General features: G+C 41.8%; 1 protein-coding gene across 1 annotated transcript in view; it reads right to left on the reverse strand.

Annotated features, from left to right (window-relative positions):
- Nucleotides 1–17032: 17032 nt before the first annotated feature.
- tbx22 (T-box transcription factor 22) overlaps nt 17033–21760 on the reverse strand; it is a 5266-nt gene continuing 538 nt past the window's right edge. Inside the window, exons 2-8 of the mRNA XM_086106000.1 lie at nt 21715–21760; nt 20826–20927; nt 20043–20217; nt 18708–18872; nt 17952–18016; nt 17637–17722; nt 17033–17550 (exon numbers count right to left, since the gene is read on the reverse strand). The exon at nt 21715–21760 is cut by the window's right edge and continues 153 nt beyond it. Coding sequence (XP_085962126.1) covers nt 17033–17550; nt 17637–17722; nt 17952–18016; nt 18708–18872; nt 20043–20217; nt 20826–20927; nt 21715–21760 — 1157 coding nt within the window. The remainder of the gene's footprint in view (nt 17551–17636; nt 17723–17951; nt 18017–18707; nt 18873–20042; nt 20218–20825; nt 20928–21714) is intronic.

Raw genomic sequence — 21760 nt, forward strand, 5'->3', positions numbered from 1 at the left:
GCTGATGCCTTAAAAGAGGGAAAACAAATAATTGGCATGAGAGTTTATTCCTATTTAAACCATCAAATGTCAAACTCTCTCCCCCCACATGCACATACACGGTGAGAGATAGAGTGGGAGAGCATCACTGCCACTGGCAGTCTGATGGCTGCTAGTCACAGCTTGGCTGACAGCTTTTCCACAATGCTAATATAACTGCGGCGTTGACAAACTGACACGTGGTCATTCATGAAGCTTTTCCTTGCAGAAACATCCTCGGCTGCGACCTGATCGCAGCAAATGAAGAAGACGTGTTTCACTGGGATAATTGAATCTGAAATGCATAATGCACTGCGCCCGTATCCAATGAAACGGGGACTTTATTAACACTCCCTTTCAGTCTGAAACATTATATGAATATGCTATAAGCCACGTTTATTTGATATCTGTACTTGGCATACATGATAATGAAAGCCAACACTAAAACTAATAACGGGCATCTGTTGTGACAGCCAAAGTATTTATCATTTGGTTGTTTCCACAGGCAGTGTAAGGGTTAAGCTGGATGAGTCACTGCCGGCAGACTTCATTAATCACACCAACGTCACAAATTAAGGACACACACATCTGTTTTCATGACTGTGTGCACGCCACACAGCATGCTCATTTGCATATTTTACTCACAATAATTCCTGCATGCGTGTGAGCCACAACAAGCTTTTCCATTATCTCTTTGGAAACAGAGAAAATCAGTTCAGAGTTTGAGATCAGATTGATCATTTTGGTTTGGTGATACAGATAGTAGCACATATGGACTTAACACTCAGTCATGGGAAATTTGCCTCACATTTAAATCAAGCATATTACATTTGTCAACGGCTGTGTCACAAGACGCAATGTGTGCCTGTGGGAAAATGTTCAGGGAACGAGTGATACATCGCAGCCTACTGGGATCTACTGTTTGCTTTCACCAATACTTGTCAGTCATTGCTCCAAATCAATACGGCTGATTGCTGTGATTTGTCAATATTCGAAGGCAAACAACAGGATACTAATGAACAATAATAGGTTGGACTCTGACCGTCATTTGTCAGACTTCAGAGTCTGTAACAACCACGATCAACAGTCCACAGACTTGATCAAGCTTGCAATCCATCTTGTACAGTAGTTTGAGTAAATGTCAACCACCAATTTTCTTTTGTACACAAGAAGTCCTTCATTGTACTCTTACTGGAAAGTGACAAAAACAAAATACAATGGAAGTGCCAATTAGGTTACCAAGAAGACATTCAGTCTGGAAAACACATGCACAACCCTTGATGTTGACACTGACCATAAAAACAATCAAAGAGCCACTGCAGGATCCCTATATACAGTTGGCCACTCTCTCTCTCTCTCTCTCTTTCTCCCCCGTCACACTCTTCTGCAAACTTGCAGCCCGAGTGACTCATCCAGGCGTATCAGCTCAGCTCACATATAATGCTTGGATTTGGTCCAAATAGAACTCGATTTACAATAAAAGTCTGAGGAACAGTGTCCTCTCCACTTTGCTTTTCTGAAGCTCACGTGGTCAGTGCAAAGCACCCAACAGGACATGATTACAATAATTACTCTCTCAAACTTGACCAATTTTGTTGAATATTCTCTTTACTTTTCTTTTTTTCCTTGTCTTTTTTTGTAGCGAAAGTACAGTGTTTGATTCATGAATTAACGCCACTAAACAAGACGTACGTGGGAATACTTGTTACGATTGTCGTATTCTGTACGTTTCATGTTATGTGGTCTATTGTGTTCTTATTTTATGTGAAATATTCTGTAACGCGCTTTGTTGCACCTACAGCTGTCGTAAAAGCGCTACCTAAAAAGAGATGGATTGTACCATATTGTATTAGATAGTTTCAGAGTATGTCATGAGCGAACACTCCAAATGAGCCAGAGTTTTCTTTGTTTTGATTCGATCACGTCAGCTTTATAAAGTGAGATGCTCGGGAAAGGTAATTAAAGACTTGTCAGGATAAGGAGAAGTGGCACTTTGGGGGGTTCGGATTAACTTCACATCAATGATTCATGTAGCAGAAGTGAACGGACCCATCTGAAAGCGCTGACATAGTCTTACCTGTTGCTGAGGCAGAGCGACTGGCTCCTCTTCCCGCAACCGGGATCAAACCTCGTGGAAGCACCGCGATTCACGTCGAGTTGGTCTGAGAGTCTTGTTTTTTATTTGGAAGTCTGGAACCACGTTGGTGAGGCTCGCTACTGCTGCTGCTTCTGCATGCGTCTCTGTCCCTGAGCAGACACGGGAGGGTGCTCCACTTCACCCGGGCGCTGTCCACGAGACGCTGGGTGCTGAAATGAATACTCCACTCAGTCCTCGCACTCTTGTTTTCTTCTCCGGGTGCCCGGAGCGTAACGCAGTTTCCATGGCGACCTGCCGTCATTCACTTATGGCTGCGCGTGTGTGAGCGCGCGCGTGTGTGAGTGTGTGTGCGCGATGAAGCTGACAAGAGTTTCGTGTATCGAACACAGGTCACAACAGGCGTCACCAAACATGTCGGAAAGGAATTCTATTTCAAACGAACGGAAAGGTGGACTCAAAATGCAATTAAGTGGAGAAGAATATGATTGTTTCTGCATGGTAAAAGGACTCGGTACCGTACAAGGTCAGTGAGTTTGTGCCTCGCAGGTGGCTCACCATTTCGCAACCGCGAGGGCAGCTGAGCTAGTGATTAAAACAGTTGAAAACATTTACCCCCTCGCCTACAGACAGAATTGATATCCGGTGTCCACGCTGAATACACAGCTATGAGTCATCCGTGCTGCTCCCTTCCTTGACCCATCCGTTAATCCCACCCAAATCGGCCAGAGCACGAAGGCATACGGATCTTTCTCAACCACAACTTTTTTTCCTTTTTTTTAATCGTTAGCTTTATGACCCAGTGTGATCTCGGCGTTTTCTTGTCTCTAAATGTGCATTGAAAAACAATTAGCGTGTCGGCAAACAGTGGGGAAGATGTTGTACACGGGGTTGCGTCACAAACAAGTGACAAAACACACAAGGGAAAAACATTGAGATAAATGGCGCGGACCTTTGTAGAAAATGTCAAATTACTCCTTCACAAGAGCAGAGCCCGTGAATTACGTCACTAGACGTTCCCCGCAACCTAGCGATTCCGCGTACAAACTATTTTTAATCTGGACTGAACTTGTTTGCTACGGACACACGCGCCTGTCTACGAGGGGAACAGTCGTGACGTCGGAGGCGCGGTCACGCGATGCAAAATCGTGACCGTTCTGATGGGGAGGAGAAGAAGCCAGAGGCATCGAGCAGCTTGTCTTCAAAGGATGAAGCCGTCTCAGGATAGTTCCTCCCTCGTTGCAAGGCGAATTTACGTTTTGCAAGGTACCTTGAATAGGGATTATAAACAGTCTCGATTTTAAATAAATCATCATTATGTCCGCCACGGAACTGTTAGTTCTTTGCCACGGCACGTTATAAGAGCGTACACTGACGAATTCCAAGAGGAAATACAACGCCTTTCCTCGATTTGGACTTGCATACAGCACGCTCTTGGCTCCCACAGAGGTGGATTACGCCCCGAAACAAAACTGAGCGCCCCCCCCCCCCAAAAAAAAATCATGGAATAATTCATTCAGTATTTTCATCGCACTTAAATCATTCTGTAATGTCCTTCAGTGTTGCCAAGGATGCACACAGTCGCTGATGCAATCGGTTGGCACTTTTTCATGAGCAAAACGGCTGCTGATGGCCACAACTCCCGTTTACGGCCCATACTCAGACTGCCTTTCCGAGCCAATCTCCCCCTCCTGGCTCATCCCCTCTCAAGAGGCCCCGCCCTCACACGCACAAAGAACAATGAACAGATACTGTATGACAATATTTAGCTGCAAATTTAGGTGTTTAGATTTCTTAAAGTCAACATAAATCTGTGAGTTTCAAAACTAATTAAAGTGAAACTATTCAAATGTAAGGCACACTGTGGATTAACCAAGATTCATTTAGTTAAAATTGATGGTTTACAATGTAAATCAAATCAAATATTTATGTACACTTTACATAAATATTTCAAGCATTTTAGGTTTACGGACACTCAACTCAACTCCACTGTATTTATAGAGCACTTTCAAACAGCCATCACTGCATACAAAGTGCTGTACATGGAGCAACTACCATATACACAACAATAAAGCAATAAATCAGTAACAAAAACAGTAGAAAGCACCAAACAGTAGAACTAAGATCAAGTATGAGTCATGCTGAGTCAAATGCCAAACAATACAAGTGAGTTTTGAGGCGGGTTTAATAGATGAGCAGTGAGGGGGCTTGACGAAGGTTCAGTGGGAGGTCCTTCCAGAGATAGAACATATTGTGTACATATCCTTGGGATTTATCAAAGAAACCATGTATGTCATTCGAGAAAATGTTTGTAAGAGGCTCATTTACTCATTTGCTTATAGTTTAGCCATGAACACTCTCATGCTTGTGATATTTTCAGAGGTTGAAGTGGGCATAAATTGAGATGTCCACATGGATTTTTGTGTAGTTTTTGGAAATTGTTTGGAATGCACAATGATTTTGAATGGACAAATATTGTCTGGTTCCTCCTGTACCTCCTGCCAAAACATGTGAAGAGGGAGGGAGGCGTGGCTGGGTTGCTGACTCGAGGAAGGAGCGTTTTGAGAGTAGCTAGTTATTTGATTGATTTCACCAAAACAAATTGATAAAATTGAAAATGAAAGCTAATTTCAAATTTCGAATTAAAAAAAAAGCATACATTGAACTAAAGAGTGGACAATTGAGCATCCCGGCCGGAAGATCTCTTCATTTTCCAAGTCAATCATTGAAGTGAACATTGGAAATGACCAGTAAACTCCTTTGTGTGGTCCTTCCCATTTATTTTGTTTTGCTTAATTATTCGAGTTTCTTGAGAAAATCACACCTAGCAAATAAGTCAACAAGAGCATTAGGCTCGCCTTGTCCCTGCTCGCTGTCATCAGATGCATACTATGTCACAAGACAAGCCTAAAATCACTACGATGTCATTTTTATTTCTGACATCAATTTTGATTACAGGACTATAAAATATGTGCCCATGTTTGCATCATTCCTGTGGTCCTTAAACAAAAAAAAAAAAACGAAAGCAGATTTGAAACTAATGATGGCATTACCACTCTTAATTATTATTGGGAGTACCCTGTAAACCGCATGCAAAATGTTGCATATCACTGGCGCTGGGAAGGAACTTCCCGTCTCCAAAACTACTTTTCATGTTTGTTGTGCTCTGAACATTGCATTGTCAAAGAGAATTGTTTTAAAAAAGGCACATCTGAGCAAATCTGTCCATCAGTGGTTTCGGTCTAAAATCTGTGTATATTTTCTGTTTACTGCATGAAGGGGGTTCTCTTTGATTTGTGTTGGAAAATTTGATTGAATAAAACAATTAACATCCTAAACTGCTTGTTTCAAGTTGTGTTTTTGGATTTGGATGAACTACAGTATTACTTTCCCCAAATACGTAAAAGTTAATTACAAACATCCTTTTTTTTTGTAGCCGTAGTAGTTTGAAGAGAATAAACTTACTTATTCCTTTTCGTTGAGTAATTAATAATAGAATATAATTAGAAATATTTACCAAAATAAATAATTTAAATGAACACAATTGAAGCTGATGCAAATTGGTACCTTGCATTTATTGGGTACATTATATATATGTATGTATGTATGTATGTTTGAGAGGGTTTTTTTCCCTGATTTTCAAGGACTGAAGATGAAAAATAAAATTAAAGCCAGATTTTAAATCGGCATCACAATCATCATATTTAATCATTGTTACTCAAGGTACATCTGCTCAAACAGTCATAAAGATAGCCTCAGAAATCAGCATGGTACTAGTGAGTAACAGCACCGTATCGTGAGCCTCACTCGTAGCTTTCGTCAGATAACGATCGTTCAGTATGCTGATGCAAAAGTAAAGAACAATACAGTGTAGATTCGAGCTCGAAGTTGACTTGACCTTCGAGAACCTCAGTAATGTTCAAATATTTATTAAAATATCAAATATTAAATAAAAGTAAAGCAATCCAAGCAAGTCAAGGTAAAAAGTGACACCCAGTGGACAAACGTCCACATAACATTGGCTTTTCCATCGTGGTCCATTCATCAATTCATTTTCTTTCTTGTCCTGTCTTGTGAGCTGGAGCTTATCCCAGCTGACTGGCCAAAAGGCAGGGTACACCCTGCTTGGAGTGATCACTGGTCCTTTTTAAGGCGCATATCGTCGTACAACCACTCAGTCACTTTCACACTCGTGGTCAATTTGCAGTGTTCGGTTAAGAGAAGACTAACATGTAAACACTGGTTAAGAGATGACTAACATGTAAACACTGCGTTCAGTTCCTCATCAGTAATCTGATTTGTTTGTTTGTTTCTTTATGTGTCAGGAGCATAGGAGAAGTTTCAGCTACAGCAGTTGTCGGAATGTTGTTAAGTTTGCATCCTACCTTCCAGGTGCCTGTGAGCAAGGCACTGAAACACTTTGGATTGGTCACCAGTTGGGCAATTTTAGTTTTCATTTTAGCTTACCATGAATGCTTTGGGAGCGTGTGAGGAAAAGCCACTTTTAAACTGTCAATTCTATACGAATCAGTAATTAATGACGATACTTTAAAAGAAAAAAAACCTCACTCACTTTAAATGTATTTCTCGCGATTTTGGAATCCCTGTTTTGGGGGTTATGGACATTGGGGTTACACTGGAAAGCCTTACCTTTTACAATTGGTAAAAGGTAAGAACTTCCCAAAAAACATTTGCAGCAGAATTTAGCTGAAACTATTGGCGGCACTTTCCTCATCTAGATTGACATGCACTGGAAATTTGAACACATTCCTCCATCTCTGAAATCCTTCCACTGAGCTTTATTTTTGTAGAGTGTGGATCTAACTGACAAGCTGATCATTTATTAGGCGTGGATGACTGTCTGATTATTGTTTTGTTTTCCTGCAGCAGTAACCACATTTAAGTTTGTTTAAAGGGTTTTGCATGGCATTCATTGTACAGCTGTATTTCTTTTAAAGAATGCAGATGGACACGAGTCTTCCTTTTTCCATTGTACCCCTCCTCCCCCCACTCTGCCAACAGGGAACAGATGAGAGGTCAAAGGTGTCACCTGTAGAGGAAGCGGTCTACTGCTGCTTGCATGCCATCGCCTTATTACACACATACGTAATTCACTACATCTCAGGGGGGAGGTGAGACTCAGATGGGAGCCATTACAGGTGCTATCAAAGCAGGCCCAAATATCTATACATGAACACACCCGCAGCACCGTGGTTGATGCGAGTCCACCAGAGTGACACTCCGCCACCTTTGACCCTTTTTTGTCCTTTCTAATTATCATCAGCTCATACTTAACTGCATCCACAATCATCATCAGTGGCCCTAAAGTGAAACAAATCTCCATTTTGCCGTTGAGGCACTTTGATGTGTGAGGTGACTGTGGTGAATTTGCACACACACATGATTCTTTTACTCTTCAAGACTTAGACCTATTTTCCACTGACCCATGGATTCCAGCAGCTGTCAATCTTTTTTTTTTTTTTTTAGCCCGGATTCGGGTTACCTCAAATTAAAATGTTGTGTCCTTCCCTAGTTGAGGAAAACTAAAATAATTGAAAGTGTTGTATTTTTAAATTACTTTGAGAAAGATTTCCTTAAACTCAGTAGATCGTGACCTGGCAAGTTCTGTCCACATAGGTATGCATTGTCATGATTGAGACAGCTTTTCTTCTTACCAAGTGTTTCTTCTCTCAAGCACCAACACCTCCTGTATCACTGCAGTGCATGCTGTATTTCCATTCAGGCACTGGTGGGTGTGACATGTTGCTTCTGCGTAAGTGGGCGAGGCTGACCTAGAATTAGTTTCAAATCTGTTTACTGTGTTTCAAAATCAGGCTGTTCTTGCAGAAAACGTAACATCAAAGTCGATCATAGTAATTTTGTTACTTTGAAGTAGGGGTTGCGATATACAGGTGTATATCATCCGCGATACTCTCGTCAAATCTGCTTTCACGATGTGCATTTTTAAATGATCGAGTATTAATACTGTCTCAAAAACGGACCAGTTCAAAAAATGAACGCATTTATTGATTTAATGGAAAGTAAGAAGAAACGAGGAAATCCTCAATCCGTGAATTAGTGTGCATTGACAGCAAAGGAAGAGGAAGTAAATAATCGTCATTCCGCGAATCAGCAGGCAGGGTGCGGTCACGTGACGTTGTCAGCAGCCGAGGGAGCACAACTCAAGCAAAGACGTAATACTGAGCGGCGCACGCGTGAAACACTCGCTGGCGTTGAGCCGTCGCCTACTTTACTTTAAGCAAGTGGCTCAAAATTTGCTGGATGCTCGATATTTGATCACCATTCCGTTTCTTACTTGCTCGTACTCCGCATGATAGTTTTACATTTTGTTCTAAATGGCACATTTTAGAAAGTATCTGTCGAAAGATCACGGAGGAATTTGTCACTACAAACGTATATGCAATATCGGCGCTAAGAGCTTTTTATATTGTCAATGTATGTGACCCTCCATAAATTTCATTTGCCAAGGTGAAATACGTGGCACAATCAAATCACCACATATCAATTAAAAGTTAGTGATTCTTTTTTTCTTTTCAGTATTCTGACTGCTGTTGTAGCTGGAAATGGTAGACCGTTGAATACTACCTACCCATCAAACTGCTGATATTTCTCATTCTGGAGAAACTGGTTGAAATTGTTGTCAGACATATTCACCGGGAATGTATTTATGAAACACCTTTTCTCTTTCCAGTTGCTGTAGCGGTTGGCACTGATAGACACTTATACAGCTCAAAAGGCGAAGATGCCTTTCATTATGGAGAAATAAGTTCTTCATGTTAAATATTGCCATAGAATATCACTGAAAATGTGTTTTGTTGAACATGAATGAATCATTTTTAAAATATTTAAAATATACACAAAAGCCTTTGTTCAGAAATGCTGTCCCTCTACACTGAAAAAAAATATGGTTTGTTGAATTTATTCAATGTTATTGAGTCATTTTATTGGTTGCCTGAAATAGAATCATCTGGGTCCAGATCAAAGTCCCACACACTGCTCTGTTAAGAGTGTGTGAAATGTTGTAAGCGGTTAGTTGGTAGCAGTTGTATGTTTTCTACAGAGTATCTATCTATCTATCTATCTATCTATCTATCTATCTATCTATCTATCTATCTATCTATCTATCTATCTATCTATCTATCTATCTATCTATCTATCTATCTGTCTATCTATCTGTCTGTCTGTCTGTCTGTCTGTCTGTCTATCTCTCTATCTATCTATCTAAATTGAAAACAAAAGTAAAGTCATGAAAAACATTCATAAAGAATCATGCAGATTAACTTGTTGGTTTCTACACTATGCTGTGCGTCAGCTTTATGTAGTTTCTGATACACCTTTCCTGCATGAAGGTCGGACCGTCTTATTTCCTCCTCTACGTGTCACCTTTTGTCCGTCCAGTCTCCAATTTGAAATATCCAATTATACGTGAAGGGTCAGGTCAAACACAGGAAGCTGCGCTGATTGGTTCGACTCGGGTATCGACGGGCATGTGTGACAAATCGGCTGCTATCGCCGCTCCTTATAAGAGTGTGTCTAATCGTTTCGGCTCAATGGTTTCCCCTGTTTCCACTCACCTCTTGACCACTGCTTCCTTTCAGAAGTGTTAAGTCTGCTTTTAATTAATTTTACTGTCTCATGCACACACACACACACACACACACAAGCCAAGACAGCTGGCCCCATCCATCGTTGTTCGCCAGCTCATGCTTCATTAAGACTCAACACCTTTTCTGCTCACAACCTTGGACACTGTGACACACACTTTCACTAACACACACCTGATCCTGCCACCTACTCCCTTTCTTCACCCTTTTAACCCCCCACTTGACCGTCACCTCACCCCTGCACTTGCTCAGATATCTCTTGCCAAGAAAACACACCATGTTTACTCATGATGGAAGCTCTGGTAACGTCAGTGTGAGGATAATGGCATTTGCTGGACATTTCTGTAATCTGTATTGTGTTAGTATGAGACTGCTCAGGAAACTGTGGCCTCTAGCTAAATCAAACTAATGACTCATTGTGGTGGATTACTAAATTATTCATTGCAGGCACACGATGGATGGATAGATAGATAGATAGATGACGGACGAACTGATAGACAGACGGAATGATTGATCGATAGCTAAAACACACTGCTTATCATCAGTTAGCATGAGCTATATATATACAGTGTATATATTAATGGTCCTGCTTGTGGTCCGCGGTAGTGCTTTACTTTTTTGAATATCATCTTAATTTTAATTCCTTTCATGTGGTCTCCCAAAATTGCTGGAAACAAGTAGGGCTGAATTGACATGTTGACATGAATGGCATTCTAACACCAGTGGAATGGTGTGCACGTGCGTGCGTGTGTGTGTGTGTGTGTGTGTGTGTGTGTGTGTGTGTGTGTGTGTGTGCGTGCGTGCGTGTTTGTGCGTGTGTGTGTGTTTGTGTGTGTGTGTGCGTGTGTGTGATGCATATGGTAAAGCACTCAGCAGGTCTGCTGTTAGTCACACTCCTGCGTCTCAAATTGAATTAGCATTGACAGCGTACAGCGCCGGGCTTGTGTGTGTGTGTGTGTGTGTGTGTGTGTGTGTGTGTGTGTGTGTGTGTGGATGGGGGTAAGGGTGCTCGCTGCTAGCAGGCTGTCTGTCTTAGTGTGGAACAGAATAGAGAGAGAGAGAGAAGACCTCCCCCCTGAAATCAATTAGTGAATGTCTACAATCGTGGGGGTGTGATGGGCACATCCCATAAAGTGTAGAGCAGATAGACAACACCATCTGGGGTAGTAGGCAGGTCGACCCGAGGTTTACATGAAAGAGTTGGGGGCAATGGAAAAAAAGGAGAGGAGAATTTGCCAACATTAAATCATGCTTTTCCTGCCAACGCATATACTTCAAACCATCCCCTAACCTGCCATCTGATATGTCACCCCGAAAGAACCATTCTCATTCAATCTCCTTCTCCTCCTTTCGGTATTTGTTCCCGCAGTGATAACCTGTCATACACAGGAAGCAAAAAGAGGGCCCAATGATTTATCAATGATAGGCTAACGGAATACCTGTATCTCTGGTCTTACACAAGACGTGATTTATGGGGTTTGAATTAAATATAACTCATGTCGGAGAGTGGGTCTCTTTGTGTCTCACACATAAATACTGCACCACATCACACATGGACGCTGCTCACTTACACTGGAAGAAAGTGATGTGTGCGTGCGTGTGTGTGTGACTGACTTACATTGCTGATTATGACGAAGAGTATTTGGTCCTCTGCAAATGGCGCACAGATCAGTACCAGGCTGGGGAACACTGATCCAGAGTATGTACTCAGTGAACCTACCATGCATGTTTTTGGAACATGGGAGGAAACCAGAGTATCCATCCATTCATTTTCCGATCCACTTTTTTCTCACAAGAGTCATGGGGGTGCTGGAGCCAATCCCAGTCGTCTTCGGGCAGTAGGCGGGGGACACCCTGAACCGGTTGCCAGCCAATCGCAGGGCACACACAGACGAACAACCATCCGCGCTCACACTCACACCGAGGGACAATTTAGAGTGTTCAATTAGCCTGCCATTCATGTTTTTGGAATGTGGGAGGAAACCGGAGTACCTGGAGAAAACCCACACAAGCACGAGGAGAACATGCAAACTCCACACAGGGAGGCCAGAGCCGGGATTGAACCCACGACCTCTGCACTGTGAGGTCGATGCGCTCACCACTCGACCAGTACCTGGAGAAAAATCATCCAGGCACGGGGAGAACACACAAACGCCACACAGGAAGACCAGAGCCCGGATTTGAATTCATGGCCTCTGAACCGGGAAGCGGATGTGCTAACCAGTCGGAATCTGTGCCACCGTCTTTGAATTAATAACCGCAGCAAACCATGTGAACTATTTTCCTCACCAAATATTTGTATGCTTTTTTGGCTCTCTTTATTGTGTCTTTTAGTTTCGCTTGTTCAATCTCTCTTCATTCGCCGCTAGCAGGTTAATGCATGCTCGTCCACGTCTTGCCCCTAATGTTTGCTGTTTTGGGTTATCTTGCTGCATTTTTTAAACATCTCCCAATCGGTTTGAGTGCGTCTTTTACAACATTGGCAAACAAAATGATGTCTAAATTCATTTTACTGCTGACGTCGTGTGTTACGTCAGTGAAGATTAATGATCCCATTCCAGAAGAAGCCATGGAAAGCCACAAATATGACCTTAGTTTTACTTTGTTTGTTTTTGGGGATCATGAACAGATCCTTCCTTTCCACAAACGAAGTCTTTCCATCCCTTTGGTAATAATCTTCGTCTCATCTGTTCCTTAGATTATTGGGCATATTCGAGCCTAACTTTCCTCTTCTATGAGTGCTTTGCATCTTCATTCTCATTTGTTCAAGAAGTCTTCTGTGAACAGCAGATGATGATGTCTTTACTCCAGCCATCTGGAGGTTGCTGCTGATGACACCCAACCATTATGGGTTTTCTTTATAGCGCTCCAAATGTTTCTGCTGCTGTTTTCTGTGGGTCGCCCATTTGACATCTGTTACTTACTACGCTAGTGGTTTTCATTCTTCAGCACATTCCAAATGAATGCATGGTTTAGCCAATGTTTAAAAAGCCTCTGATTGATTTTGCATCTCTCAGCTTCACAATCTCTTGTTTTTCACTCATAGACGTGGCTTACATGTTGGTTACACATCAAATTCACTTTTCAACGTCTCTCAGACAGACTCGCGCGCACGCACACACACACACACACACACACACACACACACACACACACACACACACACACACACACACACATATGCAAGCCAGGTGCAGGGCCACGTGTTTAAACTGTTTGTCCTACAATCATTTAACCTCTGCTCCTGTAAGACAGGGGCCTGTCAGGGACCACATGCCAATGCACCTCTCTCCACAGACCCCCCCCCCCTTCCCAGCCCCCCCCCCCCACACACACACACATACCATTCTTGCTGACATTTTACTAGGAGCACTCATACTCCCTTCTCATGCACCATGACGAGTTCTACCTCTGCCATTGCCCTGTTGAGCGTCCACTAAGAACACCCGCTGATGAAGATGTCCGAGTCCATGATGAGCGCTAACCAGTTTACACGAGGTAACAGCTCAAAAGATAGCACCCACCAATGGCAAGCGGAGCAGAGGCAAAAGAATCTCACTATCCTGGAGGAGTACGTCTGTCCAATTGGTCTTCTGAAGAGCACTTAATAACTGTTAAACTGCCCTTGCTTTTCACATTACTCACTTAGTCTAATTCAATTTCGGCCACAGCTGTTTTCACTCTAAACTTTACAGCTGAGGTCAGTCACGTTCAATAATCCCACCCAATAAATAACAAGCTTTTATTACGTCTGTCGAGAAAATAGCATCCAGTGTAAACAAGATTCAGAGAGCCAAATACAAGAGAGGCTGAGAGCCGCATGTCGTAAATCTTTGTGCTCGTGAGACACTAGACAGCAGCTATTCTTAGAAGATAACTCGTATGCATGTGGCGTGTGCGAGCGAAATGTATGTTAATCTAATGAAGGCAGAGTATATTTACACTTGCAGGCTCGCTTCTCCCATTTCAGGATGCCATTTCACATGATTGGAAGCAAATGACTTCTGGGTCAAATTTCTCTCCCTTCACTCCTTGTCAATCAGACGAGAGTAGTCCAGGAACCTCCAACCCTGTGTTGTTACAAAGTTGAATCACAACAGTTTACTTATTGTTTTCACCACCACCTTCAAGAATATCATACTGACATGATAGCAAGCAAATTACCCATAGGGGTTGATTCTTCATACAAATAAAACATTGCAAATGTCTTCCCGCAGTAACTTTTACATTTATTTCAAGCCAAATGCATTTTATTTGTCAGAATTTCATTACTGCAGAATATTTTTTAAAAATGAATGCGAGAACACACAACTGATGTTGACAGTTGCCAAGCTTATTGCAGCATGAAGAAGAAAACTGAATCAAAACAAAGGAAATTCTTAAATGACTGAGATACTGTTTTTGCATGAACGACTTTTATTAACAGAATGCAAGTGAGTTTCGTTCAATAACAAAAGAGAAGGCCTTTGGCTATATTGCTCGATGTATTATCTTCATATTAAAGCACCATTTAAGTGTGAAGAAAAGGCAGATCGACGTTCAGTATTTGTCTTTTTACCTCGTGAAAGAAAATGTCTCAACAACACATTCCATACCAAAGATGATTTATGAGTGTGTAAACGCTCGCGTGTCTATGGGTGCGTGCACGACCGCATGTTTTGAAGGCAGGTGCAAAGTTCAACTCTCCCGGTATGAAAGCAATTTGTCTAATTGAAAAATCAGGAATTAGTCAGGAGTTAAAACTGATTGTCCTGCGTACGCAAACATGGAAATGACAGACAGTATCAAATAGCAGCCCAGATTACGTGTGTCTGCAGACAAAGGGCAGGCTGTTTGATAGCAACGCACCTGACCACTCACTCAAACCCAGGCAATCCCCTGCCTGGGTTCTTCAATTAACTTCTTCCTGCTATTTCCACATCCAGCAAGCATTAGCTCACTGTCATGCTTGGCCATGACAAGGTAATTGCTGTTTGGCTTTGAACGTTTGTCGGGAAACAGGTCATTTCCCCTGCTTTGCCCAAATCGAGATTCTAGAAGGAGGGGTGCGGGGCTTGAGGCCGATCAGGGAATTGTCACATCAGCGACAGACTATTTAATATCTTGTTCTGAAAGTGTCAGTAGTATTAATTTACTGACCGTTCTAGAATTGTTATCGTAATTACATTCATGACGACACGGCTATGTTAAAGGAGACGGTCATTGGGTTGTCTTCTAAAAGTAAAGGATTGTGTTCTAAGTGGAGTATTTTTCAGCAAGATGCCCTGAAAACATCTTTGTCCTCTTCTCACATTCATGTCCCCTTTGCCCCCACAAGTTCCCTCATCAAACAAATGTAAATATCAGACAAAGATAAAACAAGATAAACACAAGGTAGTTTTTTCAAATGTGATTTTAATTATGAAGGGGAAAGAAACTCTTGGAAGCTATATGATTTTGTTTGAAACAGCATTTTTTCCCCCAAATTTAAGATTTGGTTGAGCCACCCTCAGCAGCAACAGCTGAGATGAAGAATTTTCTTTAACTGGCAGTAAGTCTTTCTCTGCAGAGATATTTTCCCCCCACTCTTCCATGCAGAATTGTTGGGCTTTTCAAGATCATGCCACTGCATTTCAAGGGGATTCAAGTCCGGACTTTAACAGGGCCATTCCAAAACCTTCATTTTGATGTATTAAGCCATTCAGAAGTTGACTTGCTGGTGTTCTTTTCATTGTCCTGCTGCAAAATCTAAAATTGCTTCAGTGTGAGATCACAAGCTGGTGGTCAAACATTCTCCTTGAGGATTTTCTGGTAAAGAGCAGAGATTCATGCTTCCATCAATCAAGGCAAGTTGTCCAGGTCCTGAAGGAGCAAATAGGCCACACAATCATGCTACAACCACGATGACTGTGGCTTGACTCATGACTGTGGCTTTTGAAATGCTGTGGTACAATTATGCCAGCTGTACTGAGACACACACCTTCTTAAAAGTTTAACCTTTATCTTGTGAGTCCATAGAATATTTTCCAAAAGTCTTGGGAATCATTTAGATGTTTTTTTTTCCCCCATCTGTCCATTTTCTGAACTGCATGATCGTCAATTGGGTCGCAGGATGGAGCCTATCCCAGTTTTCTTTGAGAATTCAGGCAGGGTATACCCTGGAGTGGTTGCCAGCCAATCACAGGAGGCGTTTATTTATTTATTTTTGCTCTGCCAGGGATGTCATTTTTGCCCCGTCTCTTCCTTGTTGTTGAGTCCTGAACACTGACCTTAACTGGATGAGGGCAGGGAGGCCTGTAGTTCTTTAGCTGTTGTCTTGGGTTCCTTTGTAACCTCCTGAGTGAATCATCACTGTGATCTCGGAATAAACTATCGGCCAGCCACTGGTGAGGAGGTTCAACACTGTTCCATATTTTCTTCCATTTGTGGATAATCACTCTCACCATGGTTTGCTGGGGTCCTAAAATTTTAGCAATGGTTTTGTCACCCTTTCCAAACTGACAGATGGGGATTATTTTATTTCTCATCTGTTGTTGAATATCTTTGAATCATGGCAATCTATTGCAGCTTTTTGATCCATTTTAGTGATTTTTTTGATTGAACGATTCAATCAGGCTTCAGTGTGTTCGGTGAAAAAGAACTCAGCTTGCAGACCAACGCGATTAGCCACAGTTAATTTGTGATTTCCAACTGTGGTCATTTCGTTTTTTGCACAGGAACGGGTCACTTGGAATATTTTTTTTCATTAATAAATAAAATCACAAAACTGCATTTTATCTTTGTCAGATATTTACATTTGTAAATTATAAAATTAAAGTGTGGAGACACCGCAAAAAAAAAATATTGAGAAGAGGGAAAAAACTGCACTGTAGTTCTGCAAAACCCTGTGTGGCACACATTCCCATGAAAAAGCGACTTTTTGCCACTGTATGATGTTAATGCTCGAGCATTTGTTTTCAGGACATATTAAAAACAACTGAATTATTGAACCAGCCGATTCGCTGATAAAAATCAAAAGGTGCAGAGAGTATTTATCAGTTAATTTAACATAGACTATGTGGAGATGCTTTCTTTAGTTACCGGTAATTATAGTGGACAGGTGCGAGGTTTCGGTTTTGAGCGCGTACAGTGAGGACAGATTTCTTTTGGATTTCGTGTTTCGTTTTTGTTTTTGGCACCGCAGACACAGCGATCAAAATATTTCTTAAATACAAATAATCCCTTCAGTGACAGCCCTGTTTTAACTCCTTCCGATGTTTCCCCTCCAGAGAGCTGTAGCACGCTGGGCTTGTTACTCTCCTTGGGCTGGAGATGGTCAGAGATGACGGTTGCTGTCCAGATGCCATGAAGATTGCCGCAGTAGGGCCTCTGCGTTGTCTTCAGCTAGTTTGGTGTGTCGGGAAACAGTTGCAAGTTGAGGGTTCAAGGGGAAGCTATAGTGGTAAAGACAATATGGGCCAGGACTTTGTGAGAGGTGAGGCATTAACGAGGAAGCAGCTCCTTGAGGGCTGGGGATAGGTATCAAGCACGGGGCGATCGATTGAGAAAGACCTGGATCACGACAGTTGGAAGGTTTCTTTCCCTGCAGCATGGAGAAGAGTGGGGGATCTGTAAGCGGAGACACTGACGGCACATCTCTGAGTCTGTCGGCTCCCACGGCGGAGAAGGCTCTGCCGGCCAATGTAGGGCTGGTCGTAGTTTTTCCATAGAAAGGAAGTGCAAGAGTGTGAAGAGCGGTGTCCTGGCAGGAGAGCGAAAGAAATGATGATGAAGTTGAGAGGGGCAGGAGACTCTTCAGCGGGGAGGCGGTGCTGGTTGGGGGCCCCAAGCTCCCTGTTGACAAGGTGCCAGACAACAAGAATGACAAGAGCTTTGAAGAATGGAACAGAAGCTAGAATGCAAGTTGCAGTCATGGATACCTTGAAACTGGATGGCAAATGGCTTGAAGTCCAAGCTGAGAGGGGACCTCCAAGGGTAAGACTCCAGCAAACCATCCAACACTCCTCTTTCCGCACAAAGAGAAACATATAAACTTGTAGAAATAGGTCAAATCCTCATATCAGGTATTTACATTTGGGATGTGGGAGGTGCGACGTTCTGCGCTGCCCATGCCAAAGGTTTTATCTCGTATCTAACTTCTCTGGTTCAACTTAACGTCTATCTTGGGCCCAGTAATGAAGTGTTTTCTGCAGCTACAGTTAACACGTGTTGATGTTATCCAAAGTCTTCCGTACCTATTCCTTCCTGGATCCCTGAAGCCCTTGGCAAACGGGTTCCTGTCGATCTTCAGTTTTGTGATCTTGCAAAGACGTGAGGAAATGTGTTAGTTTGGATAAATAGTAGGCTAGCAATAAGATCAGTTTTACAGGAACACAGTCAGGGGCAAGGCTCTCCAGCTGAAGGACTACATCTCCCACCAGCACCGAGAGTGATCTGCCGTGTCGTACATGGTTCTCAGGGAGATTTTTTTTTCACTGCCTTAATAGCCTTTGGACCCTAACAAGCAACCCAGTGATAGTTCGCTATTTAGTTTCTGTCATAATGCCGCCACTGATCGTAAAAGTGAACCCTGATGAAAAGGGCTGGCACTGGCACTCCTGGTGCTGGATGCCTGTTACTGAAGAAAAGTAACCAGCAGCAGGCACACACACACACACACACACACACACACACACACACGCACACTCCCTACGAGCAACGAGCGCCACTGGAAAGCAGGACATTTTTTGATGTTACGACATTAACGTGAAGATGTTGAGATTTAAACTTTGTGAGGTCAGACAGACCAAAGCTGCTGACCGAATCATCATAATAATCACTGCACATCTGCTTTTGGAATATATTTGGCATGGGAAGGATGGACTTTTTTTAATTTTCTTTTTCAATTTTCAAATTTTTCGTCAAACTGGGTTGCTGAAAACATTTGTATTTGATGAGCGTGCAGACCATTTAAGCATGCAAGAGAGTCATGCGGTTTCAGCTTGCGTTACCTGTTGATTCTGATAGGCTGTGACGGTGGTGAACTCGGTTTCTGGGAAGGAGAAGCTGAACACTCCCTCAGCGGGCAGCGACTGGATCTGGGACAAGTCCATCCTAGGGTCATGTTGGATGATGTGCACACGTGGCTTGTACTTATGCATGGACTGTAGAATTATCTGGATCAAGAGAAGGTGTTATTATACAGTAGCTCCATTTTTCTGTAACTTAAATTTAACATTCCAAATTAGCATGCAAATTAACATGCGGAACTTGGTATAGAAATGTTTCAAAAACAGTGGAACAAGAACAAAACAGTGTACTTTCCTAAAATATAAGTGATGTCATCAGCCATCTTAACCAATAGTCCAAACATGTCATTTTAGAAAAGGAAATACAGCAAAGAGAAAAGCGACCGAAAACAGACCATTTACTTTTTCATGAACATTGACCAAACAAAACCATACACATAGTAAAGACTAGACGACAACAATTAAGTCGTTTGCTGATGCAAAGATTGCATTGTCAACAACTATACACTCTGAGCCAAATGGTTTCATGAATCTGTCTTAATTTTCTCCTGCCATTCAAGTTGGTATTCAGTATATACAGTTTACCAAAGAAAATCATTAATATGGTGTTTATTCGGGGCCCCGATCTTTTTAGTTGTAGATGTAAAACAATAATGTTTTCCCGATGCTTTCAATGCTGAAAATTTCAATGTTAAAATTTGAAAAGTTATGTTCATGGTTTACTATCAATGCATTCGTTAGATTGTCAATTGATAAAAATACAATAATATAACTCCTAGTGTGACAAATCATTGGTTGAACAGTCTTCTAATTATGTCTTTCCTCATGTATTATTTTGATTTGTAATTGTATGTTCATATTCAAAAATCAATGAACCTGCTTTTTCTTTCTTTGTTTTAAGCCCAACATTAAATACCATTTTATTCTTAAAGCACAGGAGGAAAAAATGGCTACTGACATAAAAGTCAAGATATTATACATTGGGTCAACATAAAAATTCAAGACTAAGTCGAATGAAACCTTTTCAAGCGTGTTTGCTGTGTGTTACTTCTCCAACTTATACGTGTTCCTGACTTCTGGGTATTTTTCAGCAAAATAATGAAGCCTGGCACAATATTGACATTTGTGCATCAAGTTAAAAACCTCAACGTTTTTTTAACTCGCAAATGCTCAGGATTGAATTAATACTGAGGGGGCCGCTTTTCAGTGTCAGCACATAAAGAACAAGATTTATTCATCTCGATTTCTAAAACTGCAGCTCAGAGCAGGTATCCTTCGTGGTTTTCTTGTAGGTTGTTTGGGTCATTGCTTACTTACATGTCCCTTGTCGTCCATCTCGTTGTTGGTGAGTTTCACCCGGTCAAAGCTGATCACCTGACGCATCCACGTCTCTCCCGCGCACGGCGAGTCTGCGTGCACGTAGAGCCTTGGTGAGATGCAAGAATGATCGGTGTTTCCCGCCACCATCCACTGCGAGCTGTGGTAAACATACCTGAGGGGTGGGGGGAGGGGGGGTCAATATATCTTAATAATAATAATAATAATACATTATATTTATAAGCGCCTTTCACAACACTCAAGGACACTTTGCAATCAAGAGCAAAACAATAAAACCTCAGATAAAATGATAAATAAAAGAAGAGATGGATTTAATTTGAATATGCACGTTTGTATGGGTGGGTTTCGAGATGGGATTTGAATGTGGGAAGAGAATCAATATTACGGATGTTGGGTGGAAGTGAGCTCCAGAGTTTGGGGGCAGAGCGGCTGAAAGCTCTGCACTCCATCATTTGCGTATTTCAAATGAATACCGTTGCTTTTGTTTCAAGAGAAACCAACGTAATCCTTGCCACATCAAATTTCAGATAAATTGTTGAGGGAGAATTCTGCATTTTCTTTTTGTTTTGTGTCATATGCTGACATAAATCTTTAATGTAGGCTGTACTGTATTAATGCGCATGCTATTTCTCACACACGCGCGCGCACACACACTCTCTCACACACACGCGCGCGCGCACACACACACACACACTTATCATAGAAAAGTTGTATACTGTACACGAAATAATGCTTGATGGCATCAAATATAAAGAGACACACCTATAACGTTTTGAGTCGACGGGCATGACGTCCATTGCGATGTAATACTGCTGGCATGGGTCCAGATTCCGCACTTTGACGCGAACGGATGGAAACATCCTCCTAAAGGTGTGGGGGTGGGAAATGCAATTTCAATGCAATGCAACTTTCACGCAAATTTTTATATTCATATATATATACCACGCACACACGCAAGCACGCATTTTTTTTTAAACGGACAAATTCAGATTCAGATCAAAGGCTCATGTCGGGGGCCTGGTGTGGGACATCAGCACTCCCGAGATTTATGACCTGTTTTCTCGGTAATTAAATTAACGGAACCCAGATTTCAGTTAGTGAAAGCGGCACTCACTCCTTTCAGTAGAAATAAAACCACAATTGCAAACTGCAGATGCCGTTTCGCCCTGCATTGTCGACGATGCATTTCAATAATGTGGTTGAAAAATAAATAATTGAAATCGAGTGAATTTAAAATTACATTTGACGTGAAAGCTATGCTTTATCCCATATTACATATTGTACGGAGCGATTGTGTTTTTAAATGACGGCAATAGTCATTTTAAAACATACTGCATTATGAATGCTTTAGCTTGCATCATAAATTTCGAAAGTGCCCTCTTCGTTTTGCGTCCTGCGCGTTCACTTCTGTTTCAAACACGATTTCCTACACTAAGTCGTCTGCAAAATATTTTATGTAGATCGTTTAGGAATGACTTGAATGCCATTTTCACGTTTTATATTTTAAGGACACATTTCAAATATGGAATAGAGAAAATATTACATTTTATTGGCTCCACGTCTGTAACATGTCGCCATACGTTACTTTGGTAAATAATCTCGGTAACTTTATGCACATGCTTTCTTACATGGCTTTTTAAAAGCAGATTACCTTCCAGCTTTGGTGATGATCATTTCGGTGCCGATCTCAAAGAATC

This window comes from Hippocampus guttulatus, chromosome 2, assembly GCF_054856545.1.
Source record: "Hippocampus guttulatus isolate MCC_2025c chromosome 2, RoL_Hgut_1.0, whole genome shotgun sequence".
NCBI classification, from domain to species: Eukaryota; Metazoa; Chordata; class Actinopteri; order Syngnathiformes; family Syngnathidae; genus Hippocampus; species Hippocampus guttulatus.